This window comes from Netta rufina (genome assembly GCF_964035555.1).
Source record: "Netta rufina genome assembly, chromosome: 1".
NCBI classification, from domain to species: domain Eukaryota; kingdom Metazoa; phylum Chordata; class Aves; order Anseriformes; family Anatidae; genus Netta; species Netta rufina.
Window position 1 is genome coordinate 162,329,038 of NC_140123.1, and position 19,699 is coordinate 162,348,736.

Below are 19,699 nucleotides of genomic sequence, written 5' to 3' on the forward strand. Positions count from 1 at the left end.
TTCCCAAGGAAATAACCCAAATAATCTCATGAGGTTTTGGTAGTTATTGACAGATCTCTGTCTCTTTCAGGATGCAGAGATTGACATTCTGGAAACAGTGCAGAACTTGCTGAGACATTGCTCAAACCCTGCAAGCTTTCTCAAACCTCTGGCAAAGCTTTTTTCTGTCATCCAGAACAAACTGTCTCGACAGAAGTTGTGCTTGGTATTTCAGGTATTGCATTTTTATGTGTCTTTCTGTGCATTTTTTCCTTGTTTTAACAGAGCAAGAACAAAATAAATACCAGGATTTATCCTTATTGTACATGAGCTTAAAAACCTTTTCAGTCTCTATCATCTGTTAAGAGGAAGTGAACTAACAGAATCACATATGGTACACACTAACAAACTGTGAGAACACTTGTAAATCGTTTGGCTTGTAGCCTTGTTGGTGTGAGCATTTCCAGGGTTCTGTTGTATAAGAGAAGCCAAATAAAGCACACTGGCTTTCAGCAGCCTGAAGCTGATTTTAAGTCATATTCTTCTCTCAAAGATTTTTAGCAGTCAGGCTGTTTTATACTTCTTTGAAGAGACTTATATAACTTTCTTTTTTTTTTTTCAGTAGGAAAATCCAGCAAACCCTCAATGTAGATATTTAAAAACTTAGGAAACTAAGACACACATATTTCCTACTTACAGAATAATGACAGTGATAGCAAAATGGCTCTTATTAAGCTTGTAACAGGACTGATATTGTCACTTTAACTACTTGAGATTAAAAAAAAAAAAGTAAAGTCTCAAGTCCTCCAAATTTCTAAGAACTATAACAGTTAAACTGTTTTCTTTTATGCCCATTTTTAGACTTTATCTGATTTGGACAGTGAATTGAAATACATTACTGATGTTGTTAAGGTACGTTCCGTTTTTTTGCTCACTTTTTTCCTCAACATTGTGTTGTAACGTTTCTAGCCTTTTTCATGAACGACTTATTTCTCTCTCAGCTGAATGCCTTTGATCAACGGCATCTTGATGGTATCAACTTTGATGTACGTCTGTCAGCATTCCAGTCAATCACAGCCCACATCAAAGAAATGCAAGCAGTGGATATCAACTTCCTGATCCCCGTTATGCACAACTGCTTCTATACTATCCAGGTTGGCTAAATGTGCTTTGTGCATCCTGTTTCCATACTGAACCTAACTTCCAAATTCACTCCATCGACTGTTTATATGACACTGCAAAACATTCAGAGAGCACGTGTCTTCTCACAAACACCTGTTTTTAAGTTTCTTCCACTCGCCTTTTCCCCTATTTGTCCCGAACTGCAAATATGCTGCAGCAAGGTTAAACCAAGTGCAGTGCACCTGTCTATCAACAGGTGGCCTGGAATTGTCTGGTCAATTTGTGCTGTACAAAAGGCATATTACAGTCTTGACAAGCTGTTTTCCTTTTTGTTGCCATGTGTTCTGGTTGTGTGGGCTTGCTTGTGAGTCTAAAAGGATTTTTCCTGTTTGGAAAAGTGGGCTTTAGTTTGGAACTAGAACTTCTGCAAGAAGGTTTTTGAGTTGGTAGAATTGTTGGATCACTACAGGCTTTGGTATGGTTCAGTCTTTAGAGGAGAAAAAGGTGTCATACCCAGACTCATGCTGTACTATTTCTTCATCCATTCAGCTAGGGGATATGGCTCTTAGTGACAACGCAAGCCTTTGCTTGACCAGTTTTATCCACCGCCTGGCAGAAATCGACCATACGGAAGATGACTACAAAGAGCTAATCCAGCACACTCTCCTGGAGTCTGTGAGAAGGGGGCTGAAGAGTAAGACTGAGGTAAGGCACTGTTATCTGATAACATCTCCAGCTGTCTTTAGGACACCAGGGCACCTGAGACTTTTTATAGATGAGTCTTTATCCTAGCAACAGACACAAAGAAATACAGGTGCCCACTATAATCAAAATTACCCTTCATTTGAAATCTTATAAAAATCTTACAGAACTCTGTTGTATGTTTCTTTGCTGTTGTTTAGCTTTTCTCAGTTGTAGCTCATTCTTTGGAGGGGAGATCTAATTTATGTGCAGTCCAAAATACAGTTGTATTTGCTGATACCAAAGAATAGAACCTGTTGGCCCGAAACACTTCGTAAGTGACAGCATAGCTGATCTGAGGAGTGTGTAGCTGCCTTTCCAAGGAGTGCTGAACCTTCACTGCTTGCTCTTTGCAGAACATCCAGCAGGACTATACATCATTGCTTTCCTGCCTCATTCAAACATTTCCATCAAATCCTGAATTCCGGGACTTGGCCCAGCTAACCAATCGCCATGATCCTGACATGGACTTCTTTGAGAATATGAAACATATGCAGGTAAAAGGCAACACAAATTCCCTAATGCCTCCCTCTCCCTGCCAAAGTAAATGCATTTTACTGTGGAGTAATGTTTTCCAAATCACCTATGCTGTGTCTTTAAAGAATTGAACCCATACCATTAGATGTCATTAAAAAATAAAAAGGGATGTGGTCATTGAAGTCACATTGATTGTGAATCAAAGTCACAATTCCTTAGTATTTCTATCTATAAATACCTTGGTGACGTAATTTAGCTGCACTGTTTTGTACGTCTTTCTACTTTAGCTTTAAAAAGTACTTTTAAGTGCTTGTTCGTCTCCTTGAGTAGACATCTCCACCTTACAACCCATGTGTGATCCAGCACACAGACAGCAATAGTGTTCTGAGAATCCTGAAGATGACATAGCAGGGAGCAGAGTGTTTTCTGTGTTGTTATTTTTTTATTCCCAGGCCTTTGAAATATAAATGCTGCACAAAGCTTGGGTACCTGTTTTTTCTTGTTGTAAAATGAAAATACAGCATTACTTCTGCTTCCAGAAATGCAATCAGAGCATTTGGTGTATTTGCAGTTATACGTTGAATCTAAATTCTCTTCTTGTAACTTATCAGGCCTTCTCATTTTGTATCAGTTGCCTCTCTTGTCTGATACCTGAAAATATGACATTCTTATGCCTGTGAATTCACAGTGAAATATCTCACTGAGTTGGAATATTTATTGAAGCAAAAAGCTAGTGAAGACCCAGACGTAAATGTAAAGGCCATGTCCTCTTCTTGGAAATGACCGTACTGTGTTTGTCATTACTTCAAATTGAGCCACCTTCATGTATGGGCTTTCTTGTGCTAGCTGTGACTCAAGGGCAACCTCATTCACTGTCTTTGGTGTTTGGCTCAGATCCACAGGAGGGCACGAGCTCTGAGGAAACTGGCTAAACAGCTGACTGAAAAAAAACTTGTGCTGTCTTCCAAATCCCTGCAGAACTACATCATGCCTTACGCTACTACTGCTGTTTTTAGTGAAAAAATGCTTAAGGTAGGCTTTTAAATTTAATTTAATATTTTCATTTTTCTTGTAGTGTACTGTTAGTGGGTTGGAGTTCTATGTGTGTGTGTGTGTGTTTTGTGTGTGTGTTTGACTTGGGGTTGTATTCATTTGCATTTTTGTAATCTGTTTATTTTTTTCCCCTCTGTCTCCAAACTGCTCTCATCATGTTCAATTGTTCGAATAGTCGCTATTTAACAGCAGAATATGTGTGGTAGGGAGCATAGGCTGTACACCCAGTAACTGAGGCAGTAATAAATACCTGGAAATCTGCTTTGTGAGCTGTGATTATTTTTATTTTTTTTTTTTTAATCTGGGAAGTGACCTAAAAGAGCTGAGTATCTACCATCCCCACTAGACAGTTACTTTTTCTGGCTCTTGTTGCTTTGAGTAGAGTATACTTTAGAATGCATGAATGCTAACAGCAACTGTATTTCTGCTTTTTGGGCAGCATGAAAATATGGTAACAGCCTCTGTTGAAGTTGTTGGAGCTGTCTGCCGACATCTGTCATGGTCAGCGTATTTGTACCACTTAAAGCATTTCATCCATGTCCTGCAAACGAGGCAGATCGATCCAAAGCTGGGAGTCAGGTGGGTACTGTGAACTGGTACTGAATGCTGCTATAGGTTCCTCCAAAAGCTAAACCAAAATTCAGTGTCTTAAGGAACATCACATGAATTTTAACCTCTTCACAGGCATGAGAGAGTGCCCACCTTGGGGTGGGCTTATTTAAATGAAAGTGGACACGGCTTTGCAATTCAGTGTGACTGAGCTGTGAAGGATTAACAGGTTGTTGCTTTCTCTCTCATGCTGTTTCACTGTGTGCCTGTAAGCATTGGCAATTTCTGCTCCTGCTTGGTTGTACCTGCTCTTGGGTACTTCCATTGCTCCAGTACCACTGTCTGTGAGGTTTCACAGTGAGCTAGGCCACAGAATGCATCTAGCCGAAAAGCAACCAGTTTCTCTTTCCTAATTAGCTATTTCGAGATAAACTTCTTCAAGCCTTACTGTCACTGAGTCTGAGATTTTTTTAAATGCATTTTTAAGACCTTCTGTTCTGTAATTCTATGCAGCCTCTCCTTGTGTGGAGAGCTAATCTCTCTTTGTATGTTTCTTCTGCAGCTTGTTAGAGACAGTGCTGGAAGCCTTTCACTTTGACCATGAAACGCTTGAAAAACAGCTTGTGACCATTGAGAACCAAGGTGAGCTTTCTGCTGCTGGTTATAGAGACACTCCCTTTAATTGCTTGAAGTGCAGCTAATTGACATTTTTTTACTTTTGAGGTTAGCTACTCCCAGCTTTTTTAAATGTGCATGTTGGAAAGCTAGTTTTAACTTCACTTCTCAGGAGCAATGCAGACTGACCTCCTACGTGCTGACACAGTGAGGAGAGGTGAGGGGAATTACCTCCTCATTACGTTTCTATCCCAGATCTCCGTAAGCCAAACCAGCCCAGCGTGGGTTTGTGCTAATCTAGGAGGTTCTCCACAGTCCGCACATACCCAAATGGTTGCTGCAACATTTTTGTCCTTGCTCTTGGCCACTCTATTTGTTATCTGCAGCTTGAGCAACATGCTTTATGGCCTTGCTTTCCCTGTGGTTTCATGGGAAGAAATTACATCTTTGACTTGTCCACCATGGTGGTTATCTACTCTGTGGCCTGTGGGGTATTCTGAGCAAGAAGGAGGACATTGCACAGCTGTGCTTGTCAGAACCTCTTGCCTTGTGAAATGACCAAAGGTAAAGGAATGACACTTCCCTAAGGTTCAAGGGCATTGACCTTTGTTAAACTGTTACTGGAGTTCAACCAAAGAACAGCCTACTCTGCTTTAAGCCTAGCCCTGAGGGGTGATTATCAGAAACCAGCATGCCACAGTTTCTCTACCCAGTAAAACAACTCAGTGTTTACTGATTGTTTGCTGTTACTGATGGTAGATAGGAGCTCTGCTCAGGTCAAAGCCATCACAGGAGTCTGTTTTGAGGGCTTGACTTTTGTGGCCTCCTGTATTTACCTGTGATTTTTGACAATTACTTGACAGAAGCTGCTGACATGGATATTGAGCCAGTGGTGGAGGGTGAAGAAGCCATGGAGCTGGAACAGAGCGAAGGGGAAGAGGAGGGGGTTGAGGAAAATAAAGGGGAGAATATCCCTGAGCAGCCCACAGAACCTGCGCTGGTCCAGCCTGAACAGGCAGCTGAGACAGCTGAAGACACTGAGCAAGTGGCCAAACCTGTTCCTTTCTTACCCCGAAATAAAGAAGAGCTGGAGTGTTTGATCAAACATATTCAAGATACAGTTGTAGTCAACATCTTGCCTAAATTGCACAGGTTAATTGTTGCAAAGGTAAGGAGCTGGCATTGGAAAGGCAGTTTGCAGGCCTGAGCTGCTACTGTGAGGGTTGAAGTGATACTGGAAAGAGCCCTGGTAAAATGCAACATATTTAAAAAAAAAAAAAAAAAAAAAATGACACAACTGGAGAGAGGCTGCCTGAAAATATGAAAGAGGCTTCATCCCATTTGGCATGTCATCAAGATTGCTGACCAACCCTCTGGTCAGTGTGGGTGCGAAACAGCTCGTTTAGTGCAGCCTCTTGAACAGTTCTTGTCTACTTGCTAGCACCCAACTTAGCTTCTGTATTGAACATGCAGGGATTCATCTTGCCTGTCCTTTAGCTGTCTGTTTTTTTCATGTAGTTAGCAGTGGACAGCACATTACCATATCGGCCTCTTTGCAGGATTTGCTGAGAAAAAGCAGGATTTGTTTAAAAGTCTGTTTGTTACACTTTTTTATATTACAAGTGTATTATCTCTTGTTCTGTCTTAAAAAGGTTAAAAGAGATGAGGAACACAAGCTTGTGAAATCCAGCGTTGTGAATGACGATGAGGTAGTTCGTGTTCCTTTAGCTTTTGCAATGGTCAGGGTGATGCAGTGTCTTCCCCAAGAAGTGATGGAAGCCAACCTGCCAAGGTAGGTTCCAGAAGATCTCCTTGAATACCGTTCATTTTGCTGGGATTGAATGCAGGCACCTTTCTTAAGCTGTGGTTATGCATGTGGCTAAATCCAGGAGGGGCCTTCTGACAGGTGTTAAATACTTTTTTTGGAAGCACATTTTCCTAGTTGCACTCCCCTTTGCATTTGTAAAGCTAAGTTTGAAAGGGTGTTGGTAAATCCTTAAATAAGCGCAGAGCTATGAAGCAGAGTGCGGAGGTAGGGGTAGCAGAGCTGGAGAAAGAGTCATATACAGAAGGAAAAGACAGTCTCTAAAATCTCTTGAAGGACAATGGGTATGTGACTACAAAGCCTGTGGGGTTGGCTTTAAGCATGTCTGTGCTTGTAAAAACATCCCTGAAAGTAGACTCCTTGGCTAGCAATGTAATTAGTTCTGTGTTTGAGAGTGAACTAAACTGCCTGTCTGTGTTTCCAGCATCCTGCTGAAGGTCTGCTCGTTTCTGAGGAACAGATTTCAGGAGATCCGGGATGTTGCCCGCAACACCCTCACTAAAATCATGGAAGTATTAGGAGTGCAGTACCTTATGTACATTTTAAAAGAGATGCAGTCTACTCTTGTCCATGGGTACCAGGTAATGCTGAAATTCTTCGTTGCTCTTTGTAGGTTTGTTGATTTTGTTGTTGTTGTTGTTGTTTGTTTTTTCATGTGTTACAAGGAGAAACCAAAGGGAAATTGTTACTGAAATTGTTTTGCACTGGGGGAATAGCTTGGTATTATACTACTAAATACTACTCCTAGTGCCTGCATCAGTCCTTGTTATTCCAAGTATGCAAACATATGTTAACTGAGGGTCTGTACCCAAAGAACTGTTAGTCTATGCAGAGAAGAAAAGAGGATCTCCATTTCCCAAGAGTTGAGATATCGAGGTGAAGAATTAATTTTTTGTTCCAATAAAATTATTGGGAATGTTTTCATTTGGGCCAAGCAAAGTTTGAGGTGAGTTGCCACAGGGACTATACAGACAGTATGCAGTGATGCTAATTGAAGTCTTGCTTCCTACATCCAGAGCCAAGGCCCTAACTATTAATTCACCTTTCTTCTTTCCATGGTGGTTTGTGTAAGAATAATTTCTGACATGAATTACCACAGTGGAATAGTGGGAGCTTCTAGCTACGGTAACACTGAAAGCACTGATTATCACAGCCTAAAAATGGCAGTAAGAGCACTGGAGAAAGAGGAGATTCCTGCCCTCTGCCAGTGTGTGGAGAAACGGGGGTCCTTTTCCTGCTGCGTACATGAGGATTCCTATCCTCCAAGTATTTTTTCTTATAGCAAGAGTTCATTTGTAGTGTGAGTTGCAATGCCTTTGCTGTGGGAGTCTGCCTATCCAGTAAGAATATAAGAAGAATATAAGTCAAGAATTCCATGCAGGATTTTGGAAACATGATCTGTTCTCTTTATCTCTAGCTCCATGTGCTGACTTTCACTGTGAACCTGTTACTGAAGGGCCTTACTCCAAAGCTGAGTGCTGGCGATTTGGATCCCTGCTTAGATATTCTGATTGAGGTAAAAGCTATTCAAGATTGAAGGAAACATCATTGTAAAATGCATGGGGGAGAAGGAGGCAGGAAAAGGTTGTGTGTAGATTGCCTCACAGTTGGTGGCAAACAGGGCTGATTGTGCTTGTACTGCAGAATTGGGAGGTTGGTTCAAGATCAGGATACTCAACTGTGTTTCCCTGTGGTCTAAATGGCTGAGCAATAGTAAACAGATACCTAGGCAATGCAGTCCATGGAGCTCAGCTGGCCACCCAGAAAGGGGTTTATTTGCATGTCTTGGTCTGACTGGAATCCTGCTTCTTGTATCACAGTGCCACAGAGGGGAGTGAAAACAGTTTCCCCATCTGGTGTGCTCAGCCTGGTACCTCTTGTATTGACAGAGGAAAGGTGGGCATGATTCATAGGCAACCCAGAGAACTGGGCTTTCTGAAGCTGGAGAAAAATAATGTGGTTCTGGTGTTACTGGGAGAATCTGGCTCTGCTTTTCTGCTCATCTCATTGATTTCTCTTGGCTGCTTTCCAAAGATTTTCAACCAGGAACTGTTTGGGGATGTAGCTGAAGAGAAGGAAGTGAAGGGAATTGTGTCCAAGGTCATGGAAGCACGCAAGAACAAGAGCTACGATTCCTATGAAATTCTTGGAAAGTACATAGGAAAGGGCCAGGTGACAAAATTAATTCTGCCACTGAAAGAGGTAAGAAAAGGCAGCCAGAGTCTTGCTTTACTTTGAGTACTCGGTTCTATATGGTCTAGAAGAAACTCTAGAGCTTCCAGGTGTCTACTGTGACATTACCTACATAATCCCACAATGGCTCCCCATTTTCTTTGTGGAAGGCAGTATGCACCCAGCTCATAAAACGGAACTTTGTTATTGATGGCCAGGGCATCAAATGGTGTTTTGGGAAGCTTCCCCCACTAGATGGGAAACATCCCACTGCATGTGCTCCGTATGCTCTCCTTCTGCCAACTCTTGTTAATGCTGTTTACTCTGAAGTTTCAAAGACTTGCAATGATACTCTGTGACTGGATCCCTTGCACATGAAGGAAATGTCACCAAAATATATTAAGACTCTGTTTGAGTAGAGTAATTGCCTTTACAGAGATGCAATTTTTTGAGTGGGGTGCAAACCCGTGCAGAAATGGAGCCCTGTTTGGTCACAAGCTCTGGTGTGTCTCGGGGGTGACAGGTGAACTGTCTGGAGTCTAAGAAGTGGTTGGATAAAAAAAAGGAGGGATGCTGGAGCAGAGCTGAGGCAATAGGAGAGTTTGGGACTTTAGGCAGCAGGTGATAGAGGAGTTGCTCTGGCTTTTCCTATGATTTCTGAATACACATGGCAGACCACTGCCCCTCGTGACTCTCATGTTGCTGCCTTTGTAGGTTCTGGAGAGCACCACAAAGCTGAAGATAGTCCGGAAGGTGCATGAGACGCTGCGTCACATCATGGCAGGGCTGATCTTCAACTCGGACATGAATGCAGAATATCTCCTCCTCCTCAGCCACGGTCTCATCAGTGAAAATTTGCCTCTACTAACTGAAAAGGCAAAGTAAGTTCCAGTTTACCCAGCTGGTCTGTTAATGGCTTGGAGGTTTGGTTGCAGAAATGACAGCTCTCAAAGCCAACAAATGAAATGTGTGAGGGTTTCCTTCTTTTCATTTGCCCTTTGTTTTTGATGTAAGCTAATTATTTGGGCAGCCAGAGCACAAGGAGAGAGCTTAGAAATGGAAGTTATCACTTCCTGAACTAATGGAAGTCTGTTCTTGCAAGTGCTCATGGTCTTGAGTAAGGCTCTGTTACCATCTGGTAACAGGATGTAAATGTTTGTAGGTAGGTACAGGTGTTGGTGTCAGGACGAAGCTACAAACTAGCATATAAAAGGTGATTGAGGCCTTGGACATTTTCATGGTGTCAGGAGCAAGAGAAACTGTGGCCTGTCACTATCACTTCAGGCAGTAGAACCGTCAGATTTCCTCTCCATTTGGTGGTGTCACTGCTCAAAACAGGTTTGGGCATCTTGCCTTTCCCCTGTGTTATGTGGGCTGGCTTGCAGTAGGATCTGACAGTTGTTTGCAGACTTCCTGTAGCAGTTTTTAAAAGCTATCAGAAAATTCAGTAAATCATTGGTAAATCATGCAGTGAACATATGTGTTTGAAGGAACTACCAAGGTTCTGTCTTGTTGGCTGAGCAGAACGAAGTGGAGAAGTTACACAAATCAAGGTGCATCTGTTAGCTTTGTAATAGTGACGTTGCTCTCAAGTCTTAGTGTCTTGTGTGTCATGTTGCTCTCAAATTCAGTTCAGTTCACTGTGTTCACAGATCTGCTTTTACTTGCTCTGTGGGTAGCAGCTGAGCACAGTCCAGCTCTTTCTGCTCCCAACAGCAAGCTTGTTGTGGAGAGGGTTGAAAACTGAATTTTCACCTTTGCTGTACACTGTTTTTCAGAACAAAAGTTGCCCCTCCTCCAGATCCTCGACTGCAGCCAGAAAGCTGCCTGCTGCTCCCTCCCACTCCTACAAGAGGAGGGCAGAAAGCACCCATCAGCAGAAGGACAAACATGCTTATCTTGGTTGATTCAGGACTTAGGGTAAGGGTTTCCTCAAATACAAAAAGAAAGCTTTGTGATTCAAATTTTTGTTAAGAGTATCCAAAAGAAGGTATTCGATACGTTGCATAAAAACACAGCCACTTGTCTTGATTTTGTTTTGCATATGGTAACTCTAGTGATGCCTCTTGGAGAACTAAAAATAGTGCTTAGCCTTTTGCAGATATTTTAATGGGATGTGGCCTAAACTCTACTATAACCCAAAACGATGTGGGACTTTACTTATTTGAGTCACTGTCTGAGATGAATGTCCTGTGTTTTCCGTGCCAGCTGCTACACATGAGCATGAAGAGTTCCAAAATAAATTCTTCTGACGAGCATGTTTTGGAAATGTTAGACCCCTTTGTTCAGCTGCTCATAAACTGCCTGCAATCCATGGATGTCAAGGTACAGTTCTGGATGGAGTCTGTCTCTTCTGCTAACAAGGGTCCTGCCCCCAAGTGTCATGTTGCTGTTGATCTACAAGAGCAGAGAAAGGCATCCCATTTTCGAACCTAATTTCACAGGTGTACAGCTAAACAAGTTGAGGATGATATCCCAAGGGGGAGGAGGGATTGTTACTGATGGAGGACTGAATGCTCTGCCCCTAGAGCTGCTAGTTGAAGTGTGGACGAGTTCTCCTGGAGCATGTTCATACGAGTACTTTGCAGACCGTCTGTGAGGAGCTTCATGAGGTCCTGTGGCTGCACAGAACAGTATCATCACAGCCATGGTTTCCTTTGGTCCAGCTCTTAAAATCTTTATTCCCAGCACCACAGATAACTTCCTAGGGTTTGAGTAAGCGTAGGAGGGAAAAATATTAAAGCCCATGTTTCCTGGGAATGGTAGTCATGGCATCAGACACCATGAGATACCTGGAGCAGGGCTTTCAGGTGACCTGGGATTTTGCCAGAGTAACTCCTGTGCCTTGAAGGTACCTCTGCTTCAGAAGAGTTCCTGCCATCTGGTGTGAATCAGCACGGTGTTAATGCATTTACCTAGTAAAATCAGGTAGGGAATTAGGGAGTGGCAGATAGCATTCTTAGAACTAAAAAACCCTTTGTTTTGCATACAAAAGTTTTGAAAGAATAGCTAATTCCCTTTTACCACAGTTGCAGATAGTTTGACAACATTAGTAAGCAGAGAGAGAAGTGTTCTTTCAGTGCCGTTGTACCCACGTGCTGACCTTTGACTCTTTCTTACAGGTGATAACTGGTGCTCTGCAGTCCTTAGTATGGATTTTAAAGTTCCCTTTGCCTTCTGTCAATACAAATCTGGAATCACTAATCAAGCAGCTTTTCCTCTTGCTGAAAGAATTTGCCAAGACAGGAGTAGCCAAAGGCCAAAATTTCCACCTGGTTGTGAACTGTTTCAAAGTAAGTCAGAGCTGGGTCTGCTCACTTCTACTTTAGGATTAACTTTGTAGAATGAGACTTTTTCCACTGCAGATCCTTCCTGCAACTGGTCCTGGAGAGTTTGTCTGGAGACTCCAAGGCAGTGTGGGAAATGTATTCTTGCTCTGATTCTTTCCTAAGTCCGGAGTTATAGAAAGTTACCCCTTTGGAGCTATGCTCCAATGCACAACTTGGAGCTCACAGTATTTTATAGAAACATAGTTGCCACCTTTACTCCCTGTAGGAGTGTCATGTTACCACCCTGTCTTCTGAGAGGCATCAGTTTTGTGCCTGAGTAGTTTGCTTTTAACATGATTCATTGGACTGAACCCTCATAGCTGAAGTGAGACAAGGGAAGAGAGCAATTAATAGTAGTGATAACTACTGTTACTGAGTGCACGGTCTTCCTTGAGATGTCTTCTAAATGCATTTCTGAATTTATTACAGCTTCGTGGTCATAGGGGAAACTGAGTAATTCACGCTGAGTCCTAGTGCCAAAATGATTTTTTCTCTTCCTGTCTGCGTTCCTGTGACATGGCTCATGTCTGTGAGCCTCCCCACTCATTTCAAGGACTGAATATGTGTATTTCCTTGTATTCAGTTTTTGTCTCAAAATTGCCAGCTGAAATCAAAATGATGAGAACAGTGTTAGCTGCATGTTTCAGAGCACCAGTTTGTCCTTTCAAACCCAAGTCTTATAAATAGAGTCAGGTTTTGAGGTGGGCGTATGTTTTATGGCACTGTGTGTGTATTGACAACATGCAATTTGATTTTGCAGTCTGTAACAATACTCGTGAAGAATGCAAAGAGCCATATAACAAGCAAACAGCTCCAGGTGTTGCTTGGCTTTGCTGAAGAGGACATCTATGATTCATCACGCCAAGCTACGGCTTTTGGCCTTCTCAAGGTATTTTTGTGGAACACGTGTATGGGTTTTGTGAGCCACTGGAATGGTAGAGATTTTAGCTTTTGGTGGAAGTTTGTAAGATCTTGTTAGGAACAGGCCACAGAATGCCATTAAAGTTCTCTGTTATAGAAAAAGAAGAAAAAAAAAATCTTTCCTGTTTGAGTTGTAGTCACTGTTTAAAGTTGTTTGGGAGGCTTTTTTTATATACGTGGTGTGTATGAGGATGCATTTGGGTGGCAGAATGTTTTAGCTAAAGAATCCATGTCCATAACCATGAGACCAGATACTCTGTGTCCTCCAAAAGAAGCAGATATGAATTTGCAAGCCACCTTTTTTTACCTTCTGTGTGTGTGTGTTTTTTATTTTATTTTATTTTTTTAAAAAGTCCTTCTGGCTACGTTTGAAGATGTGCAAAAGCCAGTGTTAACGTACCACCTGATACCAGTGTCGTCCCAGGTTATAATGCTGTATGTCATGCTGTGCAAACAAAATTACATGAATCCAACTGTGCTGTCACATTTTCAGGCTATTTTATACAGGAAGCTGATTGTCCCTGAAATTGATGATGTGATGCAGAAGGTTGCCCAGCTGGCCATCACGGGCCAGAGTGAGCCGGTGCGAGTCCAGTGCAGGCAGGTGGGTAGAAAGAGAAGTCTCTCGTGTTACTTTACTTACAGCTGCCTCACAGGCTAGAAGGTTTAATGTGGCCGTTGCAGCTTTCACATAGATGTGCTTTAGCTCGACTGAATCCCCAACCCTGTTTCTTCATCTTCCTAATCCTTGTCCCCTTGTTATCTGGCTGGTTTTACTGCTTGTGACTGATCCGTAGCAGAACTGCACACTGCTTGCCTGTGGTAAAACTGCTTGTCATGGACATACCTTCAGAGAGCTGCTCAACAGCAGTGACACAGTTCCTCCTTGGAAGGCTTTTAGGCCCATGTAACTAAGAATCTTGCCCTTTTCTGTATCCTAGCAGAAGAAAGTTTGCTGCAAACCACAGTTCCTTCCCACTACTTCTTCCCTCTTTCTAAGTTGAGAGCAACCAAAAGTTGGAATTGGTTGCTTCATTTCAAGCATTAAAAAGTAGGAGCTGTGCATAGCCAAGTAGAGCTTTTCCGTAGTTATTAGATGGATTTTGAAGGATGCTGAATTTCTATTAGCAGATGCTTTGACAAGTCATGGTAATACTCTAAAGACTGATCTAGCAGTTGTCAAATGCCTGTAGATCTTATTCCAGGATTGGAGCTTGAGAGCAGCTGATCCCTTGTGGAATAAGAACTGGCACGTGCAGAAGGAAGAGTTTATTCTCATAAATGTACTGCTCCACAACTGGATTTTCCTTGTAACCTTCTTACATGCTTTTCCAAGTGTTTCTTGGTAACCCCTTTCTGTTGTTTTGTTTTGTTTTCAAGATTTACTTGAAATATGTTCTGGACTACCCCCTTGGTGACAAGCTGAAACCCAATTTGGATTTCATGCTCGCACAGCTGGAGTAAGTTTATATTCCCTGCATCTCTTTCTCTCAGTACAGAACCTTGTTGCTTTATATATGACTTCAGTAGCCTTTGTGTGTGCTGCTCATGAGGAGGAGTGGGTGTGGATGGAGTGTTGATTTTCCTACCTATAAAACACTTCCCCTTTTTCAGAGGTGGATGTTTGAGAAATAAAGCAATTATCTCTCCCCTGTTTCACAGCTGGTTTTGTTGCTGTTTATCTATGTAAGCAAAGGTGCTGTTGTTTGCTTAGTGTTTAACCAGCTTGTGAACCAGGTGAACTAGAAAATCCAGAAAGAGTAAGGGAAAGTGCATTTATCTGACTACTGTCCCTTTGCAATGGTCTCAACTGCAGTTGCAGGCGCAGTTGAGGCCTGCTGCACCAATTCAGCTGGAGCCGTGTGCCTGAAACCTCCTTCCAAGTACAACCCCTCCTTTGCTCAAGGTGACAGTAGTTTCCTGGGCCCCCTAGCACCATAGCACAGGGCTGTTGTGTTGACCCAGGTTGGCTGGAGCCCTACTTGCCCTCCTTGTGCCCAGTCTCTGGTAGATGGAGCTGAGTAGCCTTAGGTTGTTTCTCTTCTCCTCAGTATCAGACCAGGTTAAGGAGCTGTTGTAAAAAGATCCCTGCCAGCATGTGTCGCTAGCATCGGCCATTCTTGTAAATTGTTAGCAAATTTACAGTGTTAACCCAACCCTAATTGTTAACCGTTTCCTCACAGTTATGAGTATGAAACTGGAAGGGAGTCTGCACTGGAGATGATTGCGTACCTCTTTGACATGTTCCCACAGGTAACAACCACCTCTTGGTACCAAGCATCAAGCACTTGATTCTTTTCAGCTGTTTGCAGTAACAGCATTTTCAGAGCAGTTTATTTTGGGAGCTCTTAGTAGTTCATATTATCTTTTATCATGAGCAGGACGTTCACTTATCTCCAAGAAAACTGGCTTTGCTCCAGAAGAGAAATGACATGCTGGAAAGTCTGCAGTACTTCTGTATCTAATGTGCTCAGTCTGCAAGTAAAATAAAGCTCTGTCAGCAAGAGCTTGGATAAACTTAATGGTGATTTACACCAGGAAAAAACACATCCAGTTAAGGAAATGGGGTATGAATAGAAAGTGAAGTCTAGAGCTTTCTTACCATGATCTTTTCTTTTAACATTTATTAGGGATATTGTTGAATGAACTGGTCTGTGATGTACAATATCAGTTTCATTGGCCTGACTGGAGAGGGAGGAACTCTCAGTAGGGTAGATCAAAGTGAAAGCTTAAAGAATAGCTGTGCATCTATGCAGGATAACATACACAAAATGCTAAGCTGCCTTGATGCTTTGCAGCTGGAGTTTGAGCGTACAGGAGACTGAGAGAAGTGCAATCAAGCAACAATATCAGAGGAAGGAAGAGAAATTCTGCACAGTAAGCTGTGCCTCTCCACCCCCGATTAGATTTAGTATCTTGTTCCAAGCAACACTATAGGGTAGCAAAGCACTGCTGTCTCTGCAAGGGAAGGGCCTTTGGGCCTGATTGCTGCAGTGCTTAGAAATTTATGCCTGTTTGAATGTGTTAGTTGCGAAAAGGCCCCTTAATATTTGACACTCAGGTTGCATCCCAGGGACACGTTAGCAAGTTGGCATCAGAGGAAGGTTGGGGCTGCTGTGCACTCCCTGCGTGCTCCACCAGCTGGACCATCCTCTCCTTTCCGTTCATCTGCCTTAACGTGGACTCTACTTGGGGCTGGAACTGGTCCTATATAATGTGCAATACCTCTCTTTACCCCTTTAAGTGCCAGAAGCTCACTGGGGATGTACAGCTGGCTAACGGTTGTTTCTTTCTAGGACCTCCTCCACAAATACTGCGGGCTGTTTTTTCTTTCCCTCTGCATGACGATGATAAATGATGACTCGTCCAAATGCAAAAAGATGGCAGCTCTGACGTGTAAATCTCTGCTCACTAAGATAAACAACGATAAACAAGATCTGATGTTTTCGCTGGTCACAGAGTGGTTTCACAGCAAGAAGGTATTCTTTGGAATGACTGGGTCTAGAAAACTCTATTTGGGGACTGAGGGAGATTAAGGCAAGTAGGATTGCTAATGCTGGGTGTGGTGGATTGGTGGGTTCAGTCATGTCCAATTTAAGAGTTTTAGGAAAGGAGCATGGGCAAGAGTCATCTTGGAATAAATTTTTTTTTAAAGCTGTGCTTAACATCATACTTCTTGCTAGCAAGAAGAGAGGGAGAAATAAGGATTTGTATAGCTACAGAAATGTAGGGAACAGCCACTGCTGTAGGTCAGCCTACAGAGCTCACAGCTGCATTGCGCTGCATTCCAACAGCCCCGCTTGGGACAGGTATTTCAGCAGCTGTAGCCTTTGCTCAGGGTAAAGGTTGGAGCAAATTCCTTAAAGCTCTTCTCATCCCAGTAACTAACTGTTCATGCTTTCTTAGCCCAGATTTGCTTCATTCTGTTCCCAGCAGCTGGACAGTGGCAAACATAGCCTTACAGACCTCCAATTTTGATCTGGGTGCCTGTGGCTGCTCAGTTATTCTTAAACAGGACTCAGGTACTGCCTCTCTGCACTAGTGGAGCAAATGTTCTTTAATATTTCATCCTTTTCATCACTGTTTTGTTCAGTTCTTGTTCTTGTCTGTGAGCTGCCCATTGCATTGTGAAGAACCAGCAAATGCAAAGTATCCCCCAGAGCTCTGCAGCTGGGAACTGGGCTAGAAGCAGCCTTTTGGCATTTCGTTTTAGGGTGCTTTTCCAGGGACAGCGTGTCCTGCCAGGTGCTTGTGTCCTTAGCTGGCAGCATCGCCTTTTTCTATAGTACTCTGAAAATGAGCTTCTCTTCAGATGCTGTTGCAACAAGCAAAAATAGGAGCTGTTACCAGCTCACGGGAGCTGCAAGATTTGATTACCAAGAGGTGTGATTCTTTCTATTGGCAGAGCTTGCACAGGAGGTTGGCTGCCCAGGCATGTGGCTTGTTTGTGGAAGTGGAGGGAGTCATGTTTGAACGCCGCCTTGAAGCTGTCCTCACCTTGATTGAAAAAGAAATCAACCCAGTTCAATTTGAAGATGTAAGTCATTTTACCACGTGTGAGGATTGGGGAAGGAAAACGGAAGGAGGGAAGAAGTGTAGGAGAGATTTAACCATTGAACCTACTGTTTGGGACCGAGGAAGGGTACAAAGCACACACATTTGTCCTGAAGGGCATGTCACTGACCTAAAACCATATTTTGTCTGTAAGCCCAAATTTCATGTCGTGTGTCACAGCACAAGTTGCAAAGGAACTTTGCAAAGCCACCTGGGCTGAGCCTGCAGCCATGCTGCGTAACCTGCAGGCATACTTCTTGCTCCAGCCTCTATCAAGGCTTCCACCTCTGTGGGTGGAAGGGGTTGTTGAGACAACCCTTGAGTCAAAGGCTTTTGTTTTTTTAACCTGTTTGAGTTGGTGGGCTGACAGCATGTAGCCGTGTGTATGTCCAGGTAGCTTTCTCTGCTTGTGCGATCTTCACTGCAGTGGCAGGAGAGAAGGGACTTCTGGTTTTTGTTTCAAATGAAGTTAAAAACCATCATCAGAAAGAATGGCAGGATGCATACGTAGCACTGAGATGGGTTCTAATCTAGGTAGTTATAAAAGAGCCATGCTGACATCTGGTTAACCGGGAAACACGTCTCATAGGTGCAGAGTAAACACGGAAGGTCAGAAATGCATCACTTGTGACTGACTGCTTTGTTGAGCGTTATCTACACTTTAACTTCCAAAGGAATTCCCTTCCTGTTCTCCAGACCGTGGCTTTGTTTTACTGAATGTCTTTATGTGCACATGATTAACCCAGAACAAGGCTGCCTCAAATTGGCATGGCATGCGATAATCCCAGAGTCACTGCGCCTGGGGAGCTGCCATGTATGTAGCTGATGTGCCTGGGCACCATGCTGAACAAGAGAGGAGCCTGGGGGTGTGCAGATTGGCAGGAGATGAGAATATCTGCAGTGATGAGAAATCCTCTGTAATCACCCCCTGTGCTGCGACATGTAGGTAACGCGCTGGCGAGTTGCATCAAGCCAGCCGGTGACTGCGAGTGTGGTCAGAACCTGGAGGGAACAGAGTAAAAGAGCGTTGTCCTAGCAGTGTGGGGCCTCCCGGCTGGTGGAGGCAAATCTCAGCTCAGCTTGGCTCTAGGAGAGAGAATCAAACGTGTGCAAATACATCTGTAGGCATAACTGATACATGTCGTGTGCTTAATTCCCTGCGTTTGGAAAGCAAAGGGTTTGTTCAGTGATACCCGTGTAAAGCAGAGAAGAATGTCTGTAATAATCTCCTGCAGAGGTTCAGTCTCCAGAGGAAATATTTTAAGGGAGCTGCTTCCCTTCAGTTTGTTACAGCAACTGGATACCAGTCAGTCCTCTGTTTCTTTGCAGAGTTGATCTGAAATTTATCTAGTAGAGTAAATAAGCACTGTCTTCCAGTCCTTGTAAGCATATTTCTGGTCTTGCTGATTTTATTAGATAACTGAAGAGGAGGAGGAGAAGGCTGCAGATAGGCTGCTTTTCAGCTTCCTTGTGCTGGTAACAAAGTTAATCTCAGAGTGCAACTTGATTCAGTTAACCAAGCATGGAGATCTTATCAGCAGTATCTGGGGTAAGTATCAAGAACTAATATGGCTGGGTTACAGGGAAGGTTGCTGGTGTGCCGTGCGTTTCTTTACAGCCCAGTATAAGCAACTGAACTGCCACACACAGTTTGCATGCTGCAAAATGCTAATATATGGCAGCTACTGGACAGAGAAAGAGCAGATTTTAACAGAAAGGGTTATATAGTTGATGGAAACAATATGCCCTTTTGTCTCAGTTGCTGGGAAGTATTCCCTATTATCCCAAGAGCACATACGTGCAAAGTATTGCATTTTTGACCATAATTACAGCCTCTTAGATGAAAACTTTTAGTTCTTCTGAGAAGAGATTTCCTTGATGAGATCATACGCACCAGCCAGCAAGTGATGACGTGGTAATGGCACTGCAAATACTGTGTGCCTGCCAGGACGTTAAGGCCTGGAGGTCAGTGATTCACCAAGTTTCCATATGAGTGAGATTTTACAATGTCAGGCTGGCTTACTGTCATTTTGTTGTCTAGTTTTCAATTGCTGATATCAGAAGGAGTGTTTCTGGCTGGCTTATGTCTTCAGAGAGTTCAGCCTGCCAGGTGCCTTTACTGAGATACGAGGTAACCCTTGTAAATCCCGAGTTGCTTATTGAGGCGCAGCTTGCACAAAGGCGAGACAAGAGGGCAGCTCCATTCTCCTCTCTGAAACATCAGCAGCCTCTGTCCAGGGGTTAGATCTGACCATCTGGAGCAGGGCCAGCCCACCCGAGTCACACAGGAGGAAGTCCCCAGATATCAAAGGCAGATGAGCTGTGACACTGAGCCCCGTGAGGGGACTGTAGCTGCCGCAGA

At 43.2% G+C, this 19,699-nt stretch overlaps 1 protein-coding gene across 1 annotated transcript in view; it reads left to right on the forward strand.

Moving 5' to 3' along the window:
- Positions 1–19,699, forward strand: part of UTP20 (UTP20 small subunit processome component) — a 65,261-nt gene that overhangs the window by 40,940 nt on the left and 4,622 nt on the right. The window contains exons 33-56 of the mRNA XM_084302864.1: positions 71–214; positions 841–891; positions 981–1,133; positions 1,651–1,806; positions 2,199–2,339; positions 3,214–3,351; positions 3,812–3,951; positions 4,484–4,563; positions 5,400–5,704; positions 6,189–6,328; positions 6,786–6,942; positions 7,779–7,877; positions 8,396–8,563; positions 9,248–9,414; positions 10,312–10,453; positions 10,742–10,858; positions 11,656–11,826; positions 12,623–12,751; positions 13,277–13,387; positions 14,164–14,243; positions 14,967–15,036; positions 16,080–16,262; positions 17,189–17,320; positions 18,754–18,886. Of these exons, the coding sequence (XP_084158990.1) occupies positions 71–214; positions 841–891; positions 981–1,133; positions 1,651–1,806; positions 2,199–2,339; positions 3,214–3,351; positions 3,812–3,951; positions 4,484–4,563; positions 5,400–5,704; positions 6,189–6,328; positions 6,786–6,942; positions 7,779–7,877; positions 8,396–8,563; positions 9,248–9,414; positions 10,312–10,453; positions 10,742–10,858; positions 11,656–11,826; positions 12,623–12,751; positions 13,277–13,387; positions 14,164–14,243; positions 14,967–15,036; positions 16,080–16,262; positions 17,189–17,320; positions 18,754–18,886 (3,307 nt within the window). The remainder of the gene's footprint in view (positions 1–70; positions 215–840; positions 892–980; positions 1,134–1,650; positions 1,807–2,198; positions 2,340–3,213; positions 3,352–3,811; positions 3,952–4,483; positions 4,564–5,399; positions 5,705–6,188; positions 6,329–6,785; positions 6,943–7,778; positions 7,878–8,395; positions 8,564–9,247; positions 9,415–10,311; positions 10,454–10,741; positions 10,859–11,655; positions 11,827–12,622; positions 12,752–13,276; positions 13,388–14,163; positions 14,244–14,966; positions 15,037–16,079; positions 16,263–17,188; positions 17,321–18,753; positions 18,887–19,699) is intronic.